Below are 22,153 nucleotides of genomic sequence, written 5' to 3'. Positions count from 1 at the left end.
GCCGTATCCCGGCCGTATCTCGTACCCGTACCCATGTCGTGTCGTGTTGACATGGGTACCTCCGAAATTTCAAAGAGTCCGTGTAACATAGAGGGCACCTCAACTAAAAAAATTCTCACATTGGAATTTTCAGAAAACATTTAAAAATAATTAACAGAATGAAGAACAGATATATAAGAATTAAGATCCAATAAAGATGCAAAGCAATGATAACTATAATAGCAAATCAGGTATAAGCAATGTAAGCCAACCAAGTATAGGTAATTAGAGATGCCACTTCTAAAGTTATTAGAACATGATTTTTGTATGCCCACAATAGTCATATCCATAAATGTAAAAGTCAAACCAAGTCTAGTATGTGGAAGAACAACTTAATAAAACAAGCTTCTATTCCACATTTGGATCAGGTCATATTGACAACATAGGTCTTTCTTTACAGAATCCAAAAAAAGTAAACTCCTTTGTTTTTATTTCCCCATTGGGAAGGCAACAGGTGGATTTTGAGCTCCTCGATTAAGATAGAAAGACTGGCAGGTTAACAAATTGTCAAATGACACAAGCTACTCCTCTCTCATTCAACTTCTATAGCAGCTACATTCTCTCTGATTTCAAGCCAAAATAAAGGATTTGGATTTCAATCACATGTCTTGAGCTACAGTTGAAGCATCAGAATTCCATAACCCCAACCCATAAGCTTTCTAACCCTTTGAATTGCTAATGTAAAACTGATTTCTTTTAAAACCCATCTATAAAGTTCTTTGATACACTAAAACCAACATTACTTGATAGTGCTCATCTTTTAACAAAACTCAAAAAAAACACATCTTAATGATGTATATAAATATTGGCTTGTTAGTATTTTAATATATAGTTAAACATCTAACTTTATTTCCTCATAAATTTATAATAGTAATTTTCCACATGTATTATGAAGGGAATAGAACTAAATAAAGGTCCAACAAAATCTCACATGCCTCTAGAATGAATGACATGTGTATATATATATTTCAAAAGAAACTTTAACTAATCAAATAGGCCATATTGAATAGCTTCAGACCATGAAGCATTATAACAGCTCCTATAACATGATTTGGGGATTTCATCAATTTTTATACAATCACATGTTTTAGATTCAACAAACACATTAAAATTTTATATTCAACAAAATAATTTCTTTTATACAATCAAAACCTAAAACTAATTTTTTAGGTCCTCAATCAAAACTTTATTTTTTCAATTGAAATCTCCAAATCAAAAACACTTTTTTCTTTTCAAATCTCCAAATCTTAACCCTAGAACAAATAGGTTCCAAACCTAGTTGAAGGGAGAGAGTTTTCTTCATCGAGTCCCTCCGCGGTGATTTCGTTTCTCTCATCTCTCTGTCGTTCCCCTTCCGGCCGGATTCTTCCCTCTCCGTCGTTTCTTTTATCTGCTTCAGAGAGAGCGTCTCTCTCTCTCTCTCTCCAAAACTTATCATTTTATTGTTCTTTTCAGGAGTAATAAATTTTTTTGGGACAAAATAATTTTTGTCACCAATCACTAATTTTAAGTGCGTTCAATTTTCGTATGGCGCCAAAATATTTGGCTTTTTTTGTGAAGAAAAATTTTTCTTATTAAATAAAAAATTTTATCTAAAAAACTCAACATTTTAAAAGTTATGTTTGGTTTGATTTTTTAATTTTTTTTAAAAAATTGTCATTTATGTTTAGTGAATTTTTTTTATTATTTATATTTCGTCAATGCTTTATACTTTTTAGTTGCACATAATTTAAATGTATTTAAAAAGTATTTTAATACAGAATTTTACACAGAAATCCAATCCAAACACTGCTCAATTAATTTATGCACTCACTTCTACTTCTTCTTTTTTTAAAATTTTGGGTCATTATAGTGGGAAAAAAAAATAATAGCCTATTTTGTTTTTCATTGCCTCTCAATTTTCCCTCCAAAATTGGTGACAAAATTATTTTCTCACTAAAAGACAAAATTATTGACCACGAAAATAGATTTTCTCACTAAATGATATCAAAATATTAAAAATTTTTTGGTGACAAAAATATATTTGTCACTAATAATTTTGTAATTTGTGACTAATTTTTTCCTCACCAAAAGTCTCAAAATTTTGGCGCCATCCAAAAAAATTAGCAGGAAAATTTTCGGTGACAAAAAACTAAAAATAATGATGAAAAATAATTTCATCACCTAATTTTTTTATAATTTGTATAGATTGGTGATGAAATTTTATTTTTCTCTCTAAAAATGGTACATTTGGAGACGAAATATCATTTTTCTCACTAAAAGGTATGTCTTTCGTGGTAAAATTTATTTTCGTCATTAGTTTTCATCACCAAAGACTCTTTTTCTTGTAGTGGATGTTTGTAGTTTCTTTATAGATTATCATGTTCTTACTCTTATGTTTAGTTTGTTTTTTTTTTTTTTTTTTTTTTTTTTTTTTTTTTTTTTTAATAGATTATCTATGAGTTCTAGCTCTGACAGTTCTTCTAGTGAGAGTGAGCAGTCAAGCTCTAGTAGTTCTAGTTCAGATGAGACTTAGGCCACACTCAAGATGAGAGTCATACTCGATCCATGACATCATGGCATCCACCAGGCAATCTTCCTACCACATCACGTAGCGGTAGTATATCACATAGTTCAATTTCAGTTGGTACGCATAAACTTTGAAAGGCTATTTTTTGTGATCATTATTTTAGTGTTATTGAAATGTTTTATAAGCTCAATGTGAATTCAAGTATTTTTTTTTTTTATCAAGAGTATGAATCCAATTTGCGATGATTTAGAATAAATGATGGCTGCATAACATTGTTTTATAGATCCTAGCTCAAGTCAAGCCATACAAACGCAGACGAGGGGTCCCACATATGTGCATAGTCCATGGGGTTCTAGTGAAGATGGCGTTTTAATGTTGTTTCAAATGCGTTGAATCAAGTAATTGAAGGATACACATCCCTTGCGTCACATTTTGGCATTTTGGCACGAGATCGGAGTCTTGCACCACTCACTTGTACGACTTGGCATTATGTCCCAGAACAAAACAAAGATAACATATGGATAGAGATAAAGGTAAATACGAATATTTAATATGAAATATGTCACTGAACTTAAAGTATATAAGTCGAAAAGGTGCAGTGTAAAAAATAGAGAAAAATCAACGTTTTGATTGCATATTACAAGTGTGTAAAATTGTAATGCAGGCACATACGAATGCAGATGAATGCATGAAGAGAACAATAATGGGTTCATTTGGGAAGAAATTGAGAGACTAGAATAGTAGAGTGAAAAAATGGGATACAAACCCTTCAAGAATGATGTAAAGAGGTTGGATCATCGACCAGATAGAGTATATGAGGATAAGTGGTGGGCCTTGGTCTACTATTGGGGCACTCAGAGTACATCGGTATAATTTTATTCATATGAAAAAATGTTTATATATGATAATTTTTTTATAATATCTTAAATAAATTTCATATTTGACAGAAATCAAGCAAGAAGCATAGAAAAATCCAGAAGAAAAAGACATTATATCATAGAATAGGCTGAAAGCCTTTCTCAGTAGTTCGAGTGGAGGTATAATTATTCTCTCACATCAATTAAAAGTATTTTATTTTATTTTCTAAATTGTTTATACACTTTGCCATCATTGTTTTATTTTACAAGAGGAGAAATGAATAGTGAGCATGAAACCATAAAAAAGGCCATGACTTTAGCATTATCTTATTTCAAATCAAATGTTGCAGTTTGGTTTTTGCTGAAATGATCATTATTCTATGAGTTTACTGCCATGTACTTGTACCTTGTTCTATTCTATGAACGTTGTCATTCTCAGAATTTTTTGTTTGATATTACTCTAATGTTTTGTTTTATCTGTCTTTTATTTACAGGAGACAAAAAAGAACAATGGGGTTCCTGCTAATTGGCTACAGGCGTGGATGGCAGCATACAGGAAAGATGGGATGTCAAAACATTAGATATTACATTTCAAAATACTTGTCAGTAGATATTACATGTACAAGTCGCATTGCTATCGCTCACTTAGTATGCATCAAAAGTATCATGCATGGAACTTAAGTCTTTTCTAGACATCCTAAAGCTCAATGGATTCGTGTGTGTGATAGTAACTCGTGCTCTGATACCACTTGTCACGCCCTAAACTTGCCCCTAAAAGTTTGGGCATGACCGACCCAATGATGGGTCTAAAAACCAAATAATCAAATAGCAAGAATACCACGTAACACCGAGGCCTGAACGGAAGCAAATATTAATCTAAAATGACATCCATTGAACAGTGTTTAAATGCCAGGATCACAAAACATTTCATCACATAACCCAACACAAAACATAGCATATACATAAGTGACAATGACATACATACATATACAATTCCAACCCCATAACTGGGGGTATAACCAAAACATTAAAGGGTGAAAAGTTATACATGTTTATCGACATTGGACAAAAGTACAAGTGACCCAACGTTATGTGCCATGAAAGGAACTTTACAAGATAAATTGGCTTCATTTAATTGATTGGACACAACGAGGTCGATAAAAGAGCTGCTAGGGCTGGACTAAGATTGGCCTCCGAGCTGATTGAGCAGGGCTCAGTGAATAATAGCATGGAGGCAATTCGTATGAATAAACAAAAATCACACCGTATGTAAACGTATAATTCACATGCTTGTCCTTGTTCTGCATTCATTCCCAAAACGGCCTTGGGCCCAATATCATACAGAATGGCCTCAGGCCCAACATATCGACAGTTGTTTGGAACATTGGAGGGTAGGTAGAACATCGACATGTACACCACCTCCCTCGGCCTTAGGCCATGAGTCATAAATAAGTGAAATCATATTAGGATTGATGAGACATCGGCATGTTACCACCTCCCTCAACCCTAGGGCTGTCAATAAGAAGTAGCTTATATCCGAATGGCCTCGGGCCCATCAATGACAAAACAGAACGACCTCTGGTCCATAAGAATACCATTGCTCAATATTACACACAAGTTTTCCAATTGTTCACCATATCGAGACACAACCCATTCACGAGTAACAGAATGCTAACGACAATTATCAGAAGTAAGCGAAACATATCACTACACTACTATTACTCACAGTGCTGTAGGGAGTAATATTCTTTTCCTGTACGTGACCTACACACAACATGCAACTCATAAATCAGTCACTTTTCTATAGTCTTTTCCTTTTTCAATCAATATTTGATTCGTTCAACTTTCATTTAATTACAAGCATTTTAAAAGCTTCAAATACACATTTCAATAATTCCAGAGGGTCTAACAAAAGAAAAGAAACACACAGAATTTTTCCACTTGGGCTGCACATGCGGAAGTCCTCCACCGCACGTGCGGGAAGGTGGGCCGCACGTGCAGGAGTCCTCCTCCGCACGTGCATTTATTTCAGAACTTCAAACTTGTACTCCCCTGTTTTCCACACGTGCGGCTGTGAGCCCCGCATGTGCGGTGGTGCTTCCCGCACGTGCGGCCATGAGCCCCGTACGTGTAGTCACAACCCCTGTTTTGAGCAGTCCGAACCAAGATAAACCTCCAACTAGGTCAACACATCATAAGGTACAAAATAAAGGAATTCAATGCAATATTGTGATATAACATCACACTAACATGAATCACATGTTTAATTAGGTCTTCATTCTCTCCAAATTCACGTACACGACTCAATTCCCTTAGATTTCTAGCTTTATTTGTCTAAGCAAACATATATTTAGCCATCTAGTTGCATAGGTGAGTTCCAACATGCAAAACTAAAGGATGAGATGCAATTCTCCTCCATATAGCTCAAAATAATTCCAAAACAACCTAAAACAAGAAGTATTCTTCCAATTAACCAATTACCATACCCTTGGCTTTAATTATAAACCCTAGTTTTCATGAATGGAAAAGAAGTTCCAACTCAAATCAATTAGAGAGGTTATTTTTGGTGGGTTATTCCTACCTTGATCTCAAATCTCTACAACTCTTCTCAATTCCTTCAATCTTCTCCTTTTGAAGCCTCTTCTCATTTCTGTTCCTCTCTAGCACTTTCTCCTTCTCAGGAGATATTTCTTTTGTGATAGGAAGTTACCAAGTTAAGGGTTTAGAAAGATTAACTAAAGGTTGAGCACAAATAAATCAATTTAATCAGCACGAATCAAATTTTTATAAAAATTCATGTCATGATCTAAAAATCACGCTCACCACAATTATAAAGTCGATTTCGGGTTATCGCGCTTCTAAGGCTCCCAATTACTAATCCAAACATCACAATTGTAATAGATTTTTCTCACAATTGACAGATATAAATCCATAGTCATATAATTCACACAATTAAACTTAATTTTACATGGAATTTCACATTAAGCATATAATTACACACATAATAAGAGATTGAAAGCATACAATAAAGCATATAAGAGGGTCGGGTTATTACACTCTCCCCCCTTTAAATAAGTTTGGTCCCCCAAACTTGTTTTACCTTACGATAGGAATAATTCCCGATATTGGTGTCGCATTTCCTCTTCTTTTTCCCAAGTAGCTTATGTCCCATAATGTTCCTGCCATTCGACTTTTACCATTGGGATTACCCGGTTCCGTAGTTGTTTCACTTGCCGGTCTAAAATTCGAATTGGTTTTTCTTCATAGGTTAATTTATCATCCAAAGTGATTTGGTGGTAATCTATGACGTGGGACAGATCTGGGAGGTAACCTCGTAACATAGACACATGAAATATATTATAAACTTCGCCCATACTTGGTGGAAGAGCAACTCGATAGGCCACCGAACCCATTTTTTCTAGAATTTGGAATGGACCAACATATCGGGGTGTTAACTTACCCCTTTTATCGAATCTTTGGTGTCCCTTCATCGGAGTGACTTTCACAAAAACATGATTACCTACATCAAATTCCAAATCTCTTTGTCGGTGATCTGCATAACTCTTTTGTCTACTTTGAGCGGTTCTCAATCTTTCTCGAATAGTTTTAATCTTCTCTGTCGTCAACTGTACAATTTCAGGCCCCAACAATGATCTATCTCCGACTTCGGTCCAACACACGGGGGAGCGACGTGGTCTTCCATATTAGGCTTCATAAGGTGCCATTTCAATGCTCGAATGGTAACTATTATTGTACCCGAACTCCACCAACGGTAGATGAGTTTCCCAACTTCCCTGGAAATTCAAAACACATATTCGTAGTTTGTCTTCTAAGGCTTGTATTGTTCTCTCGGATTGCCCATTTGTCTGAAGGTGAAAGGCAGTACTGAATTTCAATTCTGTTCCCATAGCATTCTGTAGGCTTTGCCAAAATCTTGACAAAATTTCGGATCCCTATTTGACACAATTGAGACTGGAACACCATGGAACCTTACAATTTCATTCACGTAAATCACAACAAGTTTATCCGCATTGTATTGAGTTTTCACAGGTAGGAAATGAGCGGATTTAGTTAACCAGTCCATCGACCCATATAGAGTCCATACCTCAAGGTGTTTGCAGTAACCCATAATGAAATCCATAGTTAAATGTTCCCACTTCCACTCCGGGATTGGAAGGGGTTGAAGCAATCCTGCCGGACTTTGGTGCTCTACCTTTACTTGCTGACATTGCAAACATCTCGAAACGAATTCCGCAATTTCTTTCTTCATATTCGGCCAGCAAAAATTTTTCTTTAAAACTCGATACATCTTGGTACTTCCGGGATGTTTTGAAAATCTTGAGGCATGTGCTTCTTCCATTAGGTTCTTCTTAATTTCTGATACATTAGTAACACATAACCTGCCTTGAAATTTTAGCATTGAATTTGCAAGCTCAAATCTAGGTCTTGGTTTTGTTTCCATCTCATCACTGATCTTCCTTAAAAGTTCATCTTCCATCTGTCGTTGATTGATTTCTTCGATTAGTGTTGGTTGGGCTAATATTGCTGCTACCATAGCATCCCGTTTATGTGTCACAATGTCTATGTTCATCATTTCCAATTCGAGTGATAATTCCTTCCGCTGCATGAGCAAACTTGCCAAGTTTCCCATACCTTTTCAACTAAGAGCGTTTGCAACTGTATTGGCTTTACCGCGATGGTAATGAATTTGCAAATCATAGTCCTCAATAAGTTCCAACCACCGTTGCTGTCGCATATTCAACTCCTTTTGGGTAAAAAGATACTTAAGGCTCTTATGATCGGTGAAGATTTCACATGTAGTGCCATACAAAATAGTGTCGCCATATTTTTAAAGCAAAGACCACTACTGCTAGCTCAAGATCATGTGTGGGGTAGTTCTTTTCATGGGGTTTAAGTTGACGAGAGGCATAGGCAATGTCCCTCCCATTTTGCATAAGTACACAACCTAGCCCTTTATAAAATGTGTCATTGTAGATCACAAATCCTTCGGTACCAGATGGTAAGGCAAGAACCGGTGCTGTAGTTAATTTTGTTTTCAATTCCTAGAAGGCAGATTCCCGCTGTTCTGACCATTTAGACAATACACCCTTCTGAGTCAATTGGGTAAGTGGCACGACAATTTTGGAGAAATCTTTAACAAACCTTCAGTAGTACGCGGCTAATCCCAAGAAACTACGCACCTCGGTCACATTAGTAGGGGTTGCCCAACTCACAATGGCTTCAATCTTGTGTGGGTCAAGAGAAATGCCCTCCTTCGTTAGAATATGTCCCAAGAACCCCACTTCATGTAGCCAAAACTCACATTTCTTTAACTTTGCATACAATTTATTATCTTGAAGCGTTTGAACAATTAAACGAAGATGGCTTTCATGAGCTTCCGCATCTTTTGAACAAATGAGGATGTCATCGATAAACACTACTACAAACTCATCTAGGTAAGGCTTGAAGACACGATTCATTAAATCCATGAATGCTGTTGGTGCATTGGTAACTCCAAAGGGCATAACCAAGAACTCATATTGACCGTATCGGGTTCAAAAAGCAGTCTTCTCAACATCCTTAGCTCTAACCTTCAATTGGTGATACCCAGATCGTAAATCAATTTTTGAAAAGACTTGTGCCCCTTGTAGCTGGTCAAACAAATCATCAATCCTAGGCGATGGGTACTTATTCTTGATTGTTACTTTATGAAGCTCCTTGTAATCCACACACAACCGAAAGGTTCCATCTTTCTTTTTCACAATGAGGACTGGTGCGCCCTAAAGAGAAATGCTCGGGCGTATGAACCCTTTGTCAAGTAAATCTTGCAACTGAAGCTTCAACTCTTTGATCTCAATCGGTGACATCCTATAAGGAGTTTTAGAAATGGGTTGAGTTCCTGGCACCACTTCAATTGTAAACTCAATTTCACGATCCACTAATTCCCCTGGTAACTCCTTCAGAAAAACATCCGAAAATTCACGAACAATTGGAATTATGTCAATACACGCATTCACTAATTTCCCCTTCAAGACGCTGCATAAATACCCTAGCACCCTTTTTGTAATAATTTGCATGCCTTCATTGCAGAAATTAAATAAGGTAGAGAAATCACTCCATGCCCCTTAAAAATAAACTCTGGCTATCCCGGAAGGCGAAAAATGATTTGCTTAGACATACAATCAATAGTCACATGATACTCGCTTAACTAGTCCATTCCCCAAATGATATCGAAGTGAGTCATATCAAGAGGTAACAAGTTGGCATATACCCAGACATCCCTAATTAGGAGTTCACAGGCAAAATAAATAGATGTACAAACCATAGAATCCCCCAAAGGTGAAGACACACACAACACATAAGGTGGTAGTTCTATAGGTCTATTTAAATTGTGGACAAATGTTTTTGACACAAAGGAGTGGGTAGAACCTGAATCAAATAACACATGAGCAGAGTGACCATGAATAGTAAATGTACCTGATACTACCACTTCAACATTTTGCACATCGCCCGGAACCAATGCAAACACTCTTCATTGTCTAGCGGTGTCTTTAACATTGGTGGATTTTGCAACTGACTTTGTGCTTGGAGCTGGTGTTGAACTTGTTGAACTTGCCGAACTTATAGTAGTTCTATTCCTATTTTGCCGATCTCATTGAGGACAATCCCTTACCAAATGGCCCGTTTTGCCACACTTAAAACATGCCCCGGTTAGCCGATAGCAAGTCCCACGGTGTCTCTTTCCATAATCTGGACAAATGTGGGCTGAATCTCGAGTAGGGGTGGAAGCACTCGAAGTTCCCGAATTCAGTTTCTTATTTGGTGGAATTGTTGGTGCCCTTGGTATTTGAGTATTCTATCTCTTTCCTCTCCACTCAGAAATCTGACTCTGCACAGCAATAGTTCCCTCTGCCATGACTGCCCTTTCCAGCACGTCAACGTATGTAGGTAATTTCAATACATTGATTCGATCGAGAATAGCATTTCGTAATCCCCCTTCGAATTTCCTCGCCTTCTTGTAGTCCGTGTCCACCATGTGAGGTGTAAAACGGGCTAGTTCCGCAAATTGAGCTTCATACTTCGCAACAGTCTTGTTCCTTTGTCTCAAAGTTTCAAACTCAGTCACCTTCTTATCTCGCATACACTGCGGAAAATACTTATCATAAAAGTGTTCCAGAAATCGGGCCCAAGTCAACCCTTGATGTTCAATTCTTGTGAGCATCCACCACCTACGTGCTTCATCTTCGAGAGTGAAAGCAGCCAGTTGTACCTTCTAAGCTTTAGTGCACGGAAACACCTCAAATAACTTTTCTACGCCCAACACCCATGCCTTTGCTTTCATCAGATTGATTCCCCCTTAAATAAAGGTGGCTTCATTTTCTTAAATTATTTCGCAAGAGTGATGGTTCGATCCTCAGCATGATGATCTTGCACCACAGGTGGAGGTACCAGTGGCGGTGGTGGTTGTTGCTGCTGTTGTTGTTGTCGTAGAGTTTTTGCAATTTCCACAATCATTCTTTCCATTCTGTCTAGCAATGCGGAGGTAGAATCCTCTGGATCATCCATCCTTGTTCTCACCATGATCTACATAACAATCAATTATAATAGACACAAGAGGTACACAAACAAACATGAATAATAACCATTTCAAAATACTTGTCAGTAGATATTACATGTACAAGTCGTGTTGCTATCGCTCACTTAGTATGCATCAAAAGTATCATGCATGGAACTTAAGTCTTTTCTATACATCCTAAAGCTCAATGGATTCGTGTGTGAGATAGCAACTTGTGCTCTGAAACCACTTGTCACGCCCCAAACTTGCCCATAAAAGTTTGGGTATGACCGACCCAATGATGGGTCTCAAAACCAAATAATCAAATAGCAAAAATACCACGTAACACCGGGGCCTGAATGGAAGCAAATATTAATCTAAAATGACATCCATTGAGCAGTGTTTAAATGCCAGGATCACAAAACATTTCATCACATAACCCAACACATAACGTAGCATATACGTAAGTGACAACGACATACATGCATATACAATTCCAACCCCATAACTAGGGGTATAACCAAAACATTAAAGGGTGAAAAGTTATACATGTTTATCGACATTTGACAAAAGTACTAGTGACCCAACGTTATGTGCCATGAAAGGAACTCTACGAAATAAATAGGCTTCATTTAATTGATTGGACACAGCAGGGTTGACAAAAGAGCTGTTAGGGCTGGACTAAGACTGGCCTCCGAGCTGATTACCTACATAGATATACATAACACAGAGTGAGCGGGGTTCAGTGAATAATAACATGCAAGCAATTCGTATGAATAAACAAAAATCACACCGTATGTAAACGTATAATTCACATGCTTGTCCTGGTTTTGCATTCATTCCCAAAATGGCCTTGGGCCCAATATCATATAGAATGGCCTCAGGCCCAATATCATACAAAATGGCCTTAGGCCCAACATATCGACAGCTGTTTGGAACATTGGAGGGTAGGTAGAACATCGACATGTACACCACCTCCCTCGGCCTTAGGCCATGAGTCATAAATAATTCAAATCATATTAGGGTTGATGAGACATCGGCATGTCACCATCTCCGTCAGCCCTAGGGCTGTCAACAAGAAGTAGCTTATATCCGAACGGCCTCGGGCCCATCAATAACAAAACGGAACAACCTCGGGTCCATAAGAATACCATTGCTCAATATTACATACAAGTTTTCCAATTGTTCACCATATCGAGACACAACCCATACACGAGTAACAGAATGCTAACGATAATTATCAAAAGTAAGTGAAACATATCACTACACTACTATTACTCACAGTGCTATGGGGGAGCAATATTCATTTCCTATACATGACCTACACACAACATGCAACTCATAAATTAGTCACTTTTCTTTAGTTTTTTCCTTTTTTAATCAATATCTGATTCGTTCAACTTTCATTTAATTATAAGCATTTTAAAAGCTTCAAATACACATTTCAATAATCCCAGAGGGTCTAATAGAAGAAAAGAAACACACATAATTTTTCCTCTTAGGCCCCACGTGCAGAAGTCCTCCACCACACGTGCGAGAAGGTGGGCCGCACGTGCGGGAGTCCTCCTTTGCACGTGCATTTATTTCAGAACTTCAAACTCGTACTTCCCTATTTTCCGCACGTGCTGCTGTGAGCCCCGCACGTGTGGTCGCAACCCCTGTTTTGAGCAGTCTGAACCAAGACAAACCTCCAACTAGGTCAACACATCATAAGGTACAAAATAGAGGAATTCAATGCAATATTATGATATAACATCACACTAACATGAATCACAAGTTTAATTAGGTCTTCATTCTCTCCAAATTCATGTACACGACTCAATTCCCTTAGATTTCTAGCTTTATTTGTCTAAGCAAACAAATATTTAACCATCCAGTTGCATAGGTGAGTTCCAACATGCAAAACTAAAGGATGAGATGCAATTCTCCTCCATATAGCTCAAAATAATTCCAAAACAACCTAAAACAAGAAGTATTCTTCCAATTAACCAATTACCATACACTTGGCTTTAATTATAAACCCTAGTTTTCATGAATGGAAAAGAAGTTCCAACTCAAATCAATTAGAGAGGTTATTTTTGGTGGGTTATTCCTACCTTGATCTCAAATCTCTACAACTCTTCTCAATTCCTTCAATCTTCTCCTTGTTGAAGCCTCTTCTCATTTCTATTCCTCTCTAGCACTCTCTCATTCTCAGGAGATATTTCTTTTGCGATAGGAAGTTACCAAGTTAAGGGTTTAGAAAGCTTAACTAAGGGTTGACCACAAATAAATCAATTTAATCATTACGAATCAAATTTTTATAAAAATTCATATCATGATCTAAAAATCACGCTCACCACAATTATAAAGTCGATTTCGGGTTATCGTGCTTCTAAGGCTCCCAATTACTAATCCAAACGTCACAATTGTAACAGATTTTTCACACAATTGACAGATATAAATCCATAGTCATATAATTCACACAATTAAACTTAATTTTACATGGAATTTCACATTAAGCATATAATTACACATATAATAAGAGACTGAAAGCATACCATTAGGCATATAAGAGGGTCGGGTTATTAGACTCTCCCCTCCTTAAATAAGTTTGGTCCCCCAAACTTGCTTTACCTTATGATAGGAATAATTTCGGATATTGGTGTTGCATTTCCTCTTCTTTTTCCCAAGTAGCTTATGTCCCATAATGTTCCTGCCATTCGACTTTTACCATTGGAATTACCCGATTCCGTAGTTGTTTCACTTGCCGGTCTATAATTCGAATTGGTTTCTCTTCATAGGTTAATTTATCATCCAAAGTGATTTGGTGGTAATCTATGACATGGGAGAGATCTGGGAGGTAACCTCGTAACATAGACACATGAAATACATTATACACTTCGCCCATACTTGGTGGAAGAGCAACTCGATAGGCCACCGAACCCACTTTTTCTAGAATTTGGAATGGACCAACATATCGGGGTGTTAACTTACCCTTTTTATCGAATCTTTGGTGTCCCTTCATCGGAGTGACTTTCACAAAAACATGATTACCTACATCAAATTCCAAATCTCTTCGTCGGTGATCTGCATAACTCTTTTGCCTACTTTGAGCGGTTCTCAATCTTTCTCGAATAGTTTTAATCTTCTCTGTCGTCAACTGTACAATTTCAGGCCCCAACAACGATATATCTCCGACTTCGGCCCAACACACAGGGGAGCGACATGGTCTTCCATATAAGGCTTCATAAGGTGCCATTCCAATGCTTGAATGGAAACTATTATTCTACACAAACTTCGCCAACGGTAGATGAGTTTCCTAACTTCCCTGGAAGTCCAAAACACACATTGCTAGCATGTCTTCTAAGGTTTGTATTGTTCTCTCAGATTGCCCATCTGTCTGAGGGTGAAAGGCGGTACTGAATTTCAATTATGTTCCCATAGCATTCTGTAGGCTTTGCCAAAATCTTGACACAAATTTCGGATCCCTGTCGAACACAATTGCGACTGGAACACCATGGAGCCTTACAATTTCATTCACGTAAATCACAGCAAGTTTATCCGCATTGTATTGAGTTTTCATAGGTAGGAAATGAGCGGATTTAGTTAACCGGTCCACAACGACCCATATAGAGTCCATACCTTGAGGTGTTCGCGGTAAACCCATGATGAAATCCATAGTTAAATGTTTCCACTTCCACTTCGAGATTGGAAGGGGTTGAAGCAATCCTGCCGGTAAATTATTAAAAAAGTAGGGTACAGGTGCGGTTGGGATACACCATTTTTTTTTTAAAATTTATAGCTAAACATCCAACATATAAATCAAAGTTTTAATATCAAAACTAAAAAGTGAATAACTTATTTAAATAAGAATATAATTCTTTCTTTTTCTTTTTTGATTGTCTAAAACATGATGCAAAAGAGAGTAAAACCATGACTCATGGGTAAAGGGTGTTGGAAATAAATTGCTTGATGATTTTCAAAGTTGAAAGAAGAAGAATAAAGGTTCCAACAAATTTTAGCAGCTGTAAAAAAAAAAAAAAAAAAAAGTCACTTCGCCGTACCTATGTTGTACCTACAATGTATCGAAACGTACTTGTCGTACCCGACATGTATTCGATGTACCCTGTAACACCCTAAAATAAATGACATTAACCAATTTGTTACTAGTGCTACAATTAACCAACAATCTCATATCTTCCATCTATTTTACCTTTGATGATTACAAAAGATGACACATGCAATATATATTCACAAATCCTAAATTCTGAATCTATAGTATATGGTATGGATACAAGAGTAAAATGAAAAATAAAACCAAATAATGAAATGCCCTATGCCTACAGCTTTCTAAGATGATACTTGATTATAACAAGATGAGTTTAAACTTAATACATGTAAATCTCAAGGTTTAATAAAAAAATAATTACATAAAGAAGCCAAAAAGGTAGCCTTAAGCTCCGAGTCCTCCCAAGCTATATCTTTGGCGGAGGCATATCATTAGTACCTGAAAATTATTTCCCACATAGGGTCAATCAAAACCCAATAGAGATACTCTAACACAATATATGAATCTTAGCAAAATGATAAGGTGAATGCATGTGCATGCCATTTGTCAAATGTTCCTTGTTTTCCATATCAAAACAATGCAATGCCAGAATATAATTCAATTCATGATAATAATCCTTCTATAACAGAAAACAGGGCAATGGATACAATACTCTGGGAATCTCTAGGTACGTGTCTGCCAGTAGGATATACAATAGCACTACCAAAGCCATTTTATCGGTATTAACCAGAAGGATCGACACCTAACTGCGTGGGTTTGTAGACTTTTACTAAGGATACACAGGCCAACATAATAAAACCACAGCCACACCCCCTAACCAGATTCGCCACGATATTCACTCATTTTTCTCAAAACTAATACATTTACAATATTCATTGTGTAATGATGCTCAACGTACAATGGATGAGAGATTAGTTTCAATTTAACCTAATCCTTATGCAATGTCCACAACAATCAAGACCATCCTCCACCGATAGCTCAAAGCATATATCTCTATACATTAGCTAATTTCCAATCAAAAGATACAATTTCATCATTTACAATGGGAGTGATATTACATATCCAACTCCATCATCTTCATCAACATAACTAGAATTCCAATTTCACAATAACCAACATCATTTTCTATTTTCCTTTCACAATTTCAAATATTCAAAATTAGGGCAAAACCCCTTTATTTATGAAAATCAATTTCAAGAAAAGATTTCTATCATTTCAACACAACTAATCCATAACCATATTCCTACACCCATTTTCAAGAGTCAATTTGGGAAACCATGTTTTTGATTTCAAACCAAACCCTAGGTTTTACCCAAAATTCCCAAATAAATAACCCTTTTCAAAGAACAAATAACTAAGCTCAAAATCATATAAAAGAGTCAAAGAAATCTCTACCTCAAAATAGAAGACATGAAGGAAAGATGGGTAGAACTTGACGGTGTTAAAACGCTAGATGCTCCGATTAAAATGAAGCCCACGACGTGCTCAACGTTTTTCTCCAAAGGACTAGGGTGAGGAAACTCACGGATTGAGAGTATTTGGTACAAGAGTTCAAGAACTAGAGAGAGAGAAGATAAATCTAGGGTTTCGGATTGTTATGAGAGAGAAAGAAATGAAAAAGTGACTGAAAATGGCTTTCTCACGGACTGATATACGCACAGACCGCTCGAGCGCATGAATGGTCGCTCGAGCAATAAACACAATAAGTGACACCGCTCGAGTGACCAAAACCATCACTCGAGCTCATAATGACCCCCTCCCAATAGTTTAGACATGTAAAAGATCGTTTGAGAGCAAAAAAGACCGCTTGAGCGAAAATATCAAACTATTAGTAGTTTTGCAGACTATAAAAGATCGGTCGAGCGCAGGAATGGTTGCTTGAGTGAACAAGCCAACATTTGGGCAACAACTCTTTGAAAAACTAACTTCCAAAGCGAACAAGCCAACATTTGGGCAATAATACTTTGAAAAACTAACTTCCCAACTTGTCTCAAACATAACCAAAACTCCTAATAGCCAATCAACAAACAACATGATGGAAATGAGCTGAACAACAGTTAAATATGCAGGTTCTCGGATCCAAAAACAATTAAAAGGGTCGAGTTAAAACCAGAATCCTTATAGTCTCCCCTCCTTAAGGAAGTTCTTTCCCGAAATTTAAATTCAACATTCATTAAAAGAAAATGAAACAATTTCCTTACATCCAAATTTGTAATAAGGATACACCAAATCTTTTAACACAAATTATCATAGTTTAACTTCCCCAAAACATATACCATGTTCATATATTACAACATTTACAATTTTTTTTTCCACATAAGTTTCAAATGTCAACAAATAGGTCTGAATACTTCTCACGGACTTCTGTCTCACGCTCCCAAGTTGACTCCTCAACCCTGTGGTGTTACCACAACTCTTTAGCCAATGGGATAGTCTTGCCTTGAAAGACTTGGTCTCGCGAGTCTAAAACTCGTACCGGTCTCTCCTCATATAAGGCATCCTCATCTACCCCAGATAGTTGGGACGGTAAGTCCAAATGTTAAGCTACCTTCCCGATTCGCTCTAGAATCTCAAAGGGCTAATAAATCTAGAAGACAGCTTTTTCCTCTTCCCAAACCTCATCAAACCTCGCCTCGATGATATCTTTAGGAACATGTGATCTCCTATCTCAAAAGGCAACGATCTCCTCCTACTATCGGCATAGCTCTTCTGGTGATTCTGAGCCAAAGCCAACCTCTAACAGATAAGCGCGACTTTCTCAGTCGTTTCCCGAACTAGTTCAAGATCTAACATAGGTGTGTCACCCACTTCGGCCCAACACACTAGAAACCTATAGGGTCGGCCATACAAGGCCTCAAACGACGATATACCAATACTCGCCTGAAAGCTGTTATTATAGGCAAACTCCACTAAAGGTAAATGCCTCCCTCACGACCTCGTAAAACCAAGAATACAACCCCAAAGCTTGTCTTCTAAGATCTGAATGGTCCACTCGAACTGCCCGTCAGTCTGAGGATGATAGGCGGTGCTAAACGTCAATCCAGTGCCCAAGGCATTCTGTAGGCTCTGCCATAATCGAGTTGTAAATTGTGGATCTTTATCCGAAACAATAGTCACAAGGATCCCATGAAGTCGAACTATGTCCCTAACATAAAGGTTGGCAAGATAATCTACCGAGTCACTCGTGCGCATAGGTACAAAGTGTGCTGACTTAGTTAACCGGTCGACTATCACCTATACAACGTCACTACCCCGTTGAGTCCTCGGAAGACCCAAAACAAAATCCATCGTGATATGCTCCCACTTCCACTTGACTATAGGTAAGGGTTACAACAAATCCGTTGGTTGCTGGTGCTTGGCCTTCACTTGCTGACAAGTGAGGCACCTCGAAACAAACAAGGCTACGTCTCTCTTCATCCCCCTCCACCAAAACTGGAGGCTGAGGTCATGGTACATCTTCGTACCTCCTGGGTGTACCGCAAGGAGCGAATGGTGAAACTCTCAGAGTACCTTATCCATACAAGATTTTGGCAGGAAAAGACAGTTCAAACACCTTACACTAGAGTCAGAATACATATTCAAGCCCTTTTTTACCTTTCCACTGGATATTTTTCCTCGGATAGCCTTTACCTCGTGATCACCCCTTTGTGTTTCTATAGTTTGGATTACAAGTGTAGGTTGTGTAACTATAGTAAACAAGACAGCTGACTCAACGGACTCGCCCAAATACAAATTGAACTTGCCAATAGCACCCAACATCTCCCATTCGCAGATGACAATACTAGCTACACTACTTATAGACTTTCTACTCAAAGCGTCGCCCACTACATTGGTCTTCCCCAAATGATAGTGCAACTTAAAGTCATAATCCTTCATAAGCTCCATCCATCTCCTCTGTCTCAAATTCTAATCTTTCTATAAGAATAGAGACTTCAAACACTTGTGATTAGAGAACACCTTGAACCTCTCACCATATAAGCAATGCCTCTAGATTTTTAAGGAAAAAATTATTGCCGTAAGCTCTAAGTTGTGAGTGTGATAATTTCTCTCATTAGTTTTCAACTGCCTCAAACTGTAGGCTACCACATTCCCCTCTTACATTAACACACAACCTAACTCTTCTAGAGACACATCACAATAAACTGAATAGCCCCAACCCCTCTCCGGAATAATCAATATTGGTGTAGTGGTGAGTCTAACCTTAAGCACTTGAAACAACTTTTCACAAATCTCACTCCACACAAATTTGACCCCCTTCCTTGTTAATCTAGTCAACAGTGAGGCCAATCTCAAAGGTGTTCTTAAGTTGTTCCTAATCTTTTATCGCTTCTATGTTAGAAGAGTTTATCGTCACTCCTTCCTTGGATACCACATAGCCTAGGAACTTAACTTCTTTAACCTAGAACTTGCATTTCCTGAACTTAGCATACAGACAGTGGGTTCTAAGTAACTCAAGTACAATTCACAAATGTTCCTCGTGTTCCTTCTCGGAGGGTGAGTAGATCAAGACGTCCTCAACAAAAACAACCACAAAACGGTCTAAGAACTCATGAAAAATTTGATTAATCAAATCCATAAACAAAGCCAGTGCATTGGTTTGCCCAATAGGCATCACTAAGAATTCGTAGTGGCCATACCGCGTACAGAATGTCATTTTCTAAATATCCTCCTCCTTCACCCTCAACTAGTGATAACCCGATCTCAAATCAATCTTGGAAAAACAAAAAGACGCCTTTAACTGGTCAAACAAATTATCTATATAAGGTAATGGGTACTTGTTCTTAACAGTTACCCGGTTCAACTTCCGGTAATCTATACACAAACGCAAAGTGCCATCTTTCTTCTTAGCAAAGAGAGCCGGTGCTCCCCACAATGATGTACTAGGGCGAATGAAGCCCTTATCTAACAGCTCTTGGAGTTGAATCTTCAATTCATACAACTCGGCAGGTGCAAATCTATGCGGTGCCATGAAAATCGGTGTTGTTCCAGGCACTAAGTCAATGGAGAACTCGACCTCTCGGTGGGGTGGCAAACTAGTAAGATCCCCAGGAAAGATGTCTGGGTATTCACAAACTATCCTCGGCAACTCAACTCGGACCATATCACTCTCACTACCCTGAAGAGTTGAAAGGAGACAACTAAGCTTGCCCTTACCGCGAGGGTCATAGACTAGCGATAAGACCCTATCAGCTCGATCCCCCAGAAAATAAAAAGTCACCACTCGAGGTGCACACTGTAACTCTCTGATGATAACAATCTATAGTAGCTCGATACAAGGATAACCAATCCATATCTAAAATGACATTGAAACTCAACATGTCTAACAACACAAATGCAAAAAGAAATTGGCACCTGGCAACCTCTATTTCACAACTACGACATCTCCGGTCCAAGTAAACCTTACACCTAACTGAAGACTCTACCTCGAGTAGAGACGCTAACTAAGCCACCTCTAACCCCAAAACTAATGCAAATGCAGATGAAATGAAAGAGTGAGATGCACCAGTATCAATTAATAAATTGGCAATATAATAAGACAACAAGAAGTTACCTCTCAAAACAAAGGGTGCTGCCAACTGATCTGGCGTGGTAACAACATACACACATCTCGTAGGACTCTGCTCCACCTACTCACCCCACAGAGCATAAGACTGATAAACTGACTAAGCCAAAGAGGCTCTCTGAGTGGCCCTTAAGGCTTGTACTGATTAAGTAGGTTGATGGCTTTGCGTTTGCCTTGAACCAGACGCACCAAATGTGCCACCTGCTTGAGGAAAAAACCTTCTCAAGTGCCCCGAATGCCCACATTGATAACTGGTAGACAGCTTCCCTCTTCCCTGACTCTGGCTCTGAGAATGAGCCACTAACAACGCAGACTGCTGCCCTTCTCTTCTCTGCGGGCAAACTACAGACTTGTGGCCCAGTTGACCACACTTAAAACAAGTGATCCCACCCTGACTACTCTTTTCTTAACCAAAACTCGGTACAGGAAAATTGGATTTGAACTGTACTGCCTAGGACTACTGTGGGGTAGAGCCCCTTTGCTTCTTGTTGTCGCTCGTCTCTCCTTAAACCTCTTGACTCCTTTGTTTGGAGCTCCTCATCCTTTTCTCCTCCATCTGAATCACAGTCTCTAAGTGAGTCGCCATCTCCACAAGACGACCGTAATCCCTAATTATAGACCCGACCACCTCAAATAAGAGCCTGGTCCTCGGCTTCTTCTCAAACTCAACACATCGGCATTCCTCAGACGCCACCAGCTCTGTTGCAAATCTAGAGAGACTAGTAAAAATTGCCTTATACTCTACTACATGTGTGTTCAGCTTCTTGAGCTTCATGAACTGATCCCTCAACTTCTCCCTAGTAGTGGGAGGCAAGAACTTGTTGTAGAAGGCATTGACAAAGGCCTCTCAAGTCAATCCAATACGCCAACCCGTATACTTCCATCACTGACCCATATCTCCCTTTAGCTGGAAGGATGCCAAGGTCACTCTCAAGCTGTTGTCACTGATGCCAAGCATCTCGAATGTCTTCACCATCTATTCTAGCCACTCATATACCTTCAGTAGCTATTTCCGATCCCCAAAAACTCATCTAGATTTGATCGGAAGAACTCCCTCTTCAGAAAATATGGCCCCGTCTGAGCAACATGGGCCTAGAATTGATTCTCAGCCTTGAGAATGTTCATAGATTCTCGCAAAGCACTAACCATTTGTCGGGCCAAAGCGCTTATAGCTTGCTGACGTGCTGGCTCAGTCATATTGGCTTGACCAACTCTTTCCTCTTGTGTCAGAATTTCATCCGGTAACGGCACCTCCTGCCACCTAGGCTTACCACGTCCTCGTCTACGTCCACGTCCACATCCTAACATCCTAATAAAGGTAACACAACATGTTAGCACATTTACAAATGTGCGGAAGCTAATTCACTCACGTCCTAATGCGGTGGACAACAATTAATTCACTCCACCTAAGCACTTAATTACATAAACAAATTTTCTTTCTAGATAGTGACCGTCCTGCGACATTGCCAGAGTTCCAATTAGAATAATTCACTCCACCTAAGCACTTAATTACATAAACAAATTTTCTTTCTAGATAGTGACCGTCCTGCGACATTGCCAGAGTTCCAATTAGAATTAG

The 22,153-nt window shown here is 38.4% G+C and overlaps 1 protein-coding gene across 1 annotated transcript; it reads right to left on the bottom strand.

Moving 5' to 3' along the window:
- Window positions 1-6,566: 6,566 nt before the first annotated feature.
- LOC145821803 (uncharacterized) lies at window positions 6,567-8,894 on the bottom strand. The gene is made up of 5 exons (XM_082918376.1): window positions 8,607-8,894; window positions 7,790-8,026; window positions 7,511-7,627; window positions 7,162-7,377; window positions 6,567-7,031 (listed from the first exon to the last, which is right to left on the bottom strand). The coding sequence occupies exons 1-5, from the start codon at window positions 8,892-8,894 to the stop codon at window positions 6,567-6,569; spliced, it is 1,323 nt and encodes a 440-aa protein (XP_082774502.1).
- Window positions 8,895-22,153: the final 13,259 nt, after the last annotated feature.

The sequence above is a fragment of the Camellia sinensis genome, chromosome 3 (genome assembly GCF_055761805.1).
Source record: "Camellia sinensis isolate YWXY chromosome 3, ASM5576180v1, whole genome shotgun sequence".
Lineage (NCBI taxonomy): Eukaryota > Viridiplantae > Streptophyta > Magnoliopsida > Ericales > Theaceae > Camellia > Camellia sinensis.
This window is presented reverse-complemented; position numbering and strand designations above follow the sequence as displayed.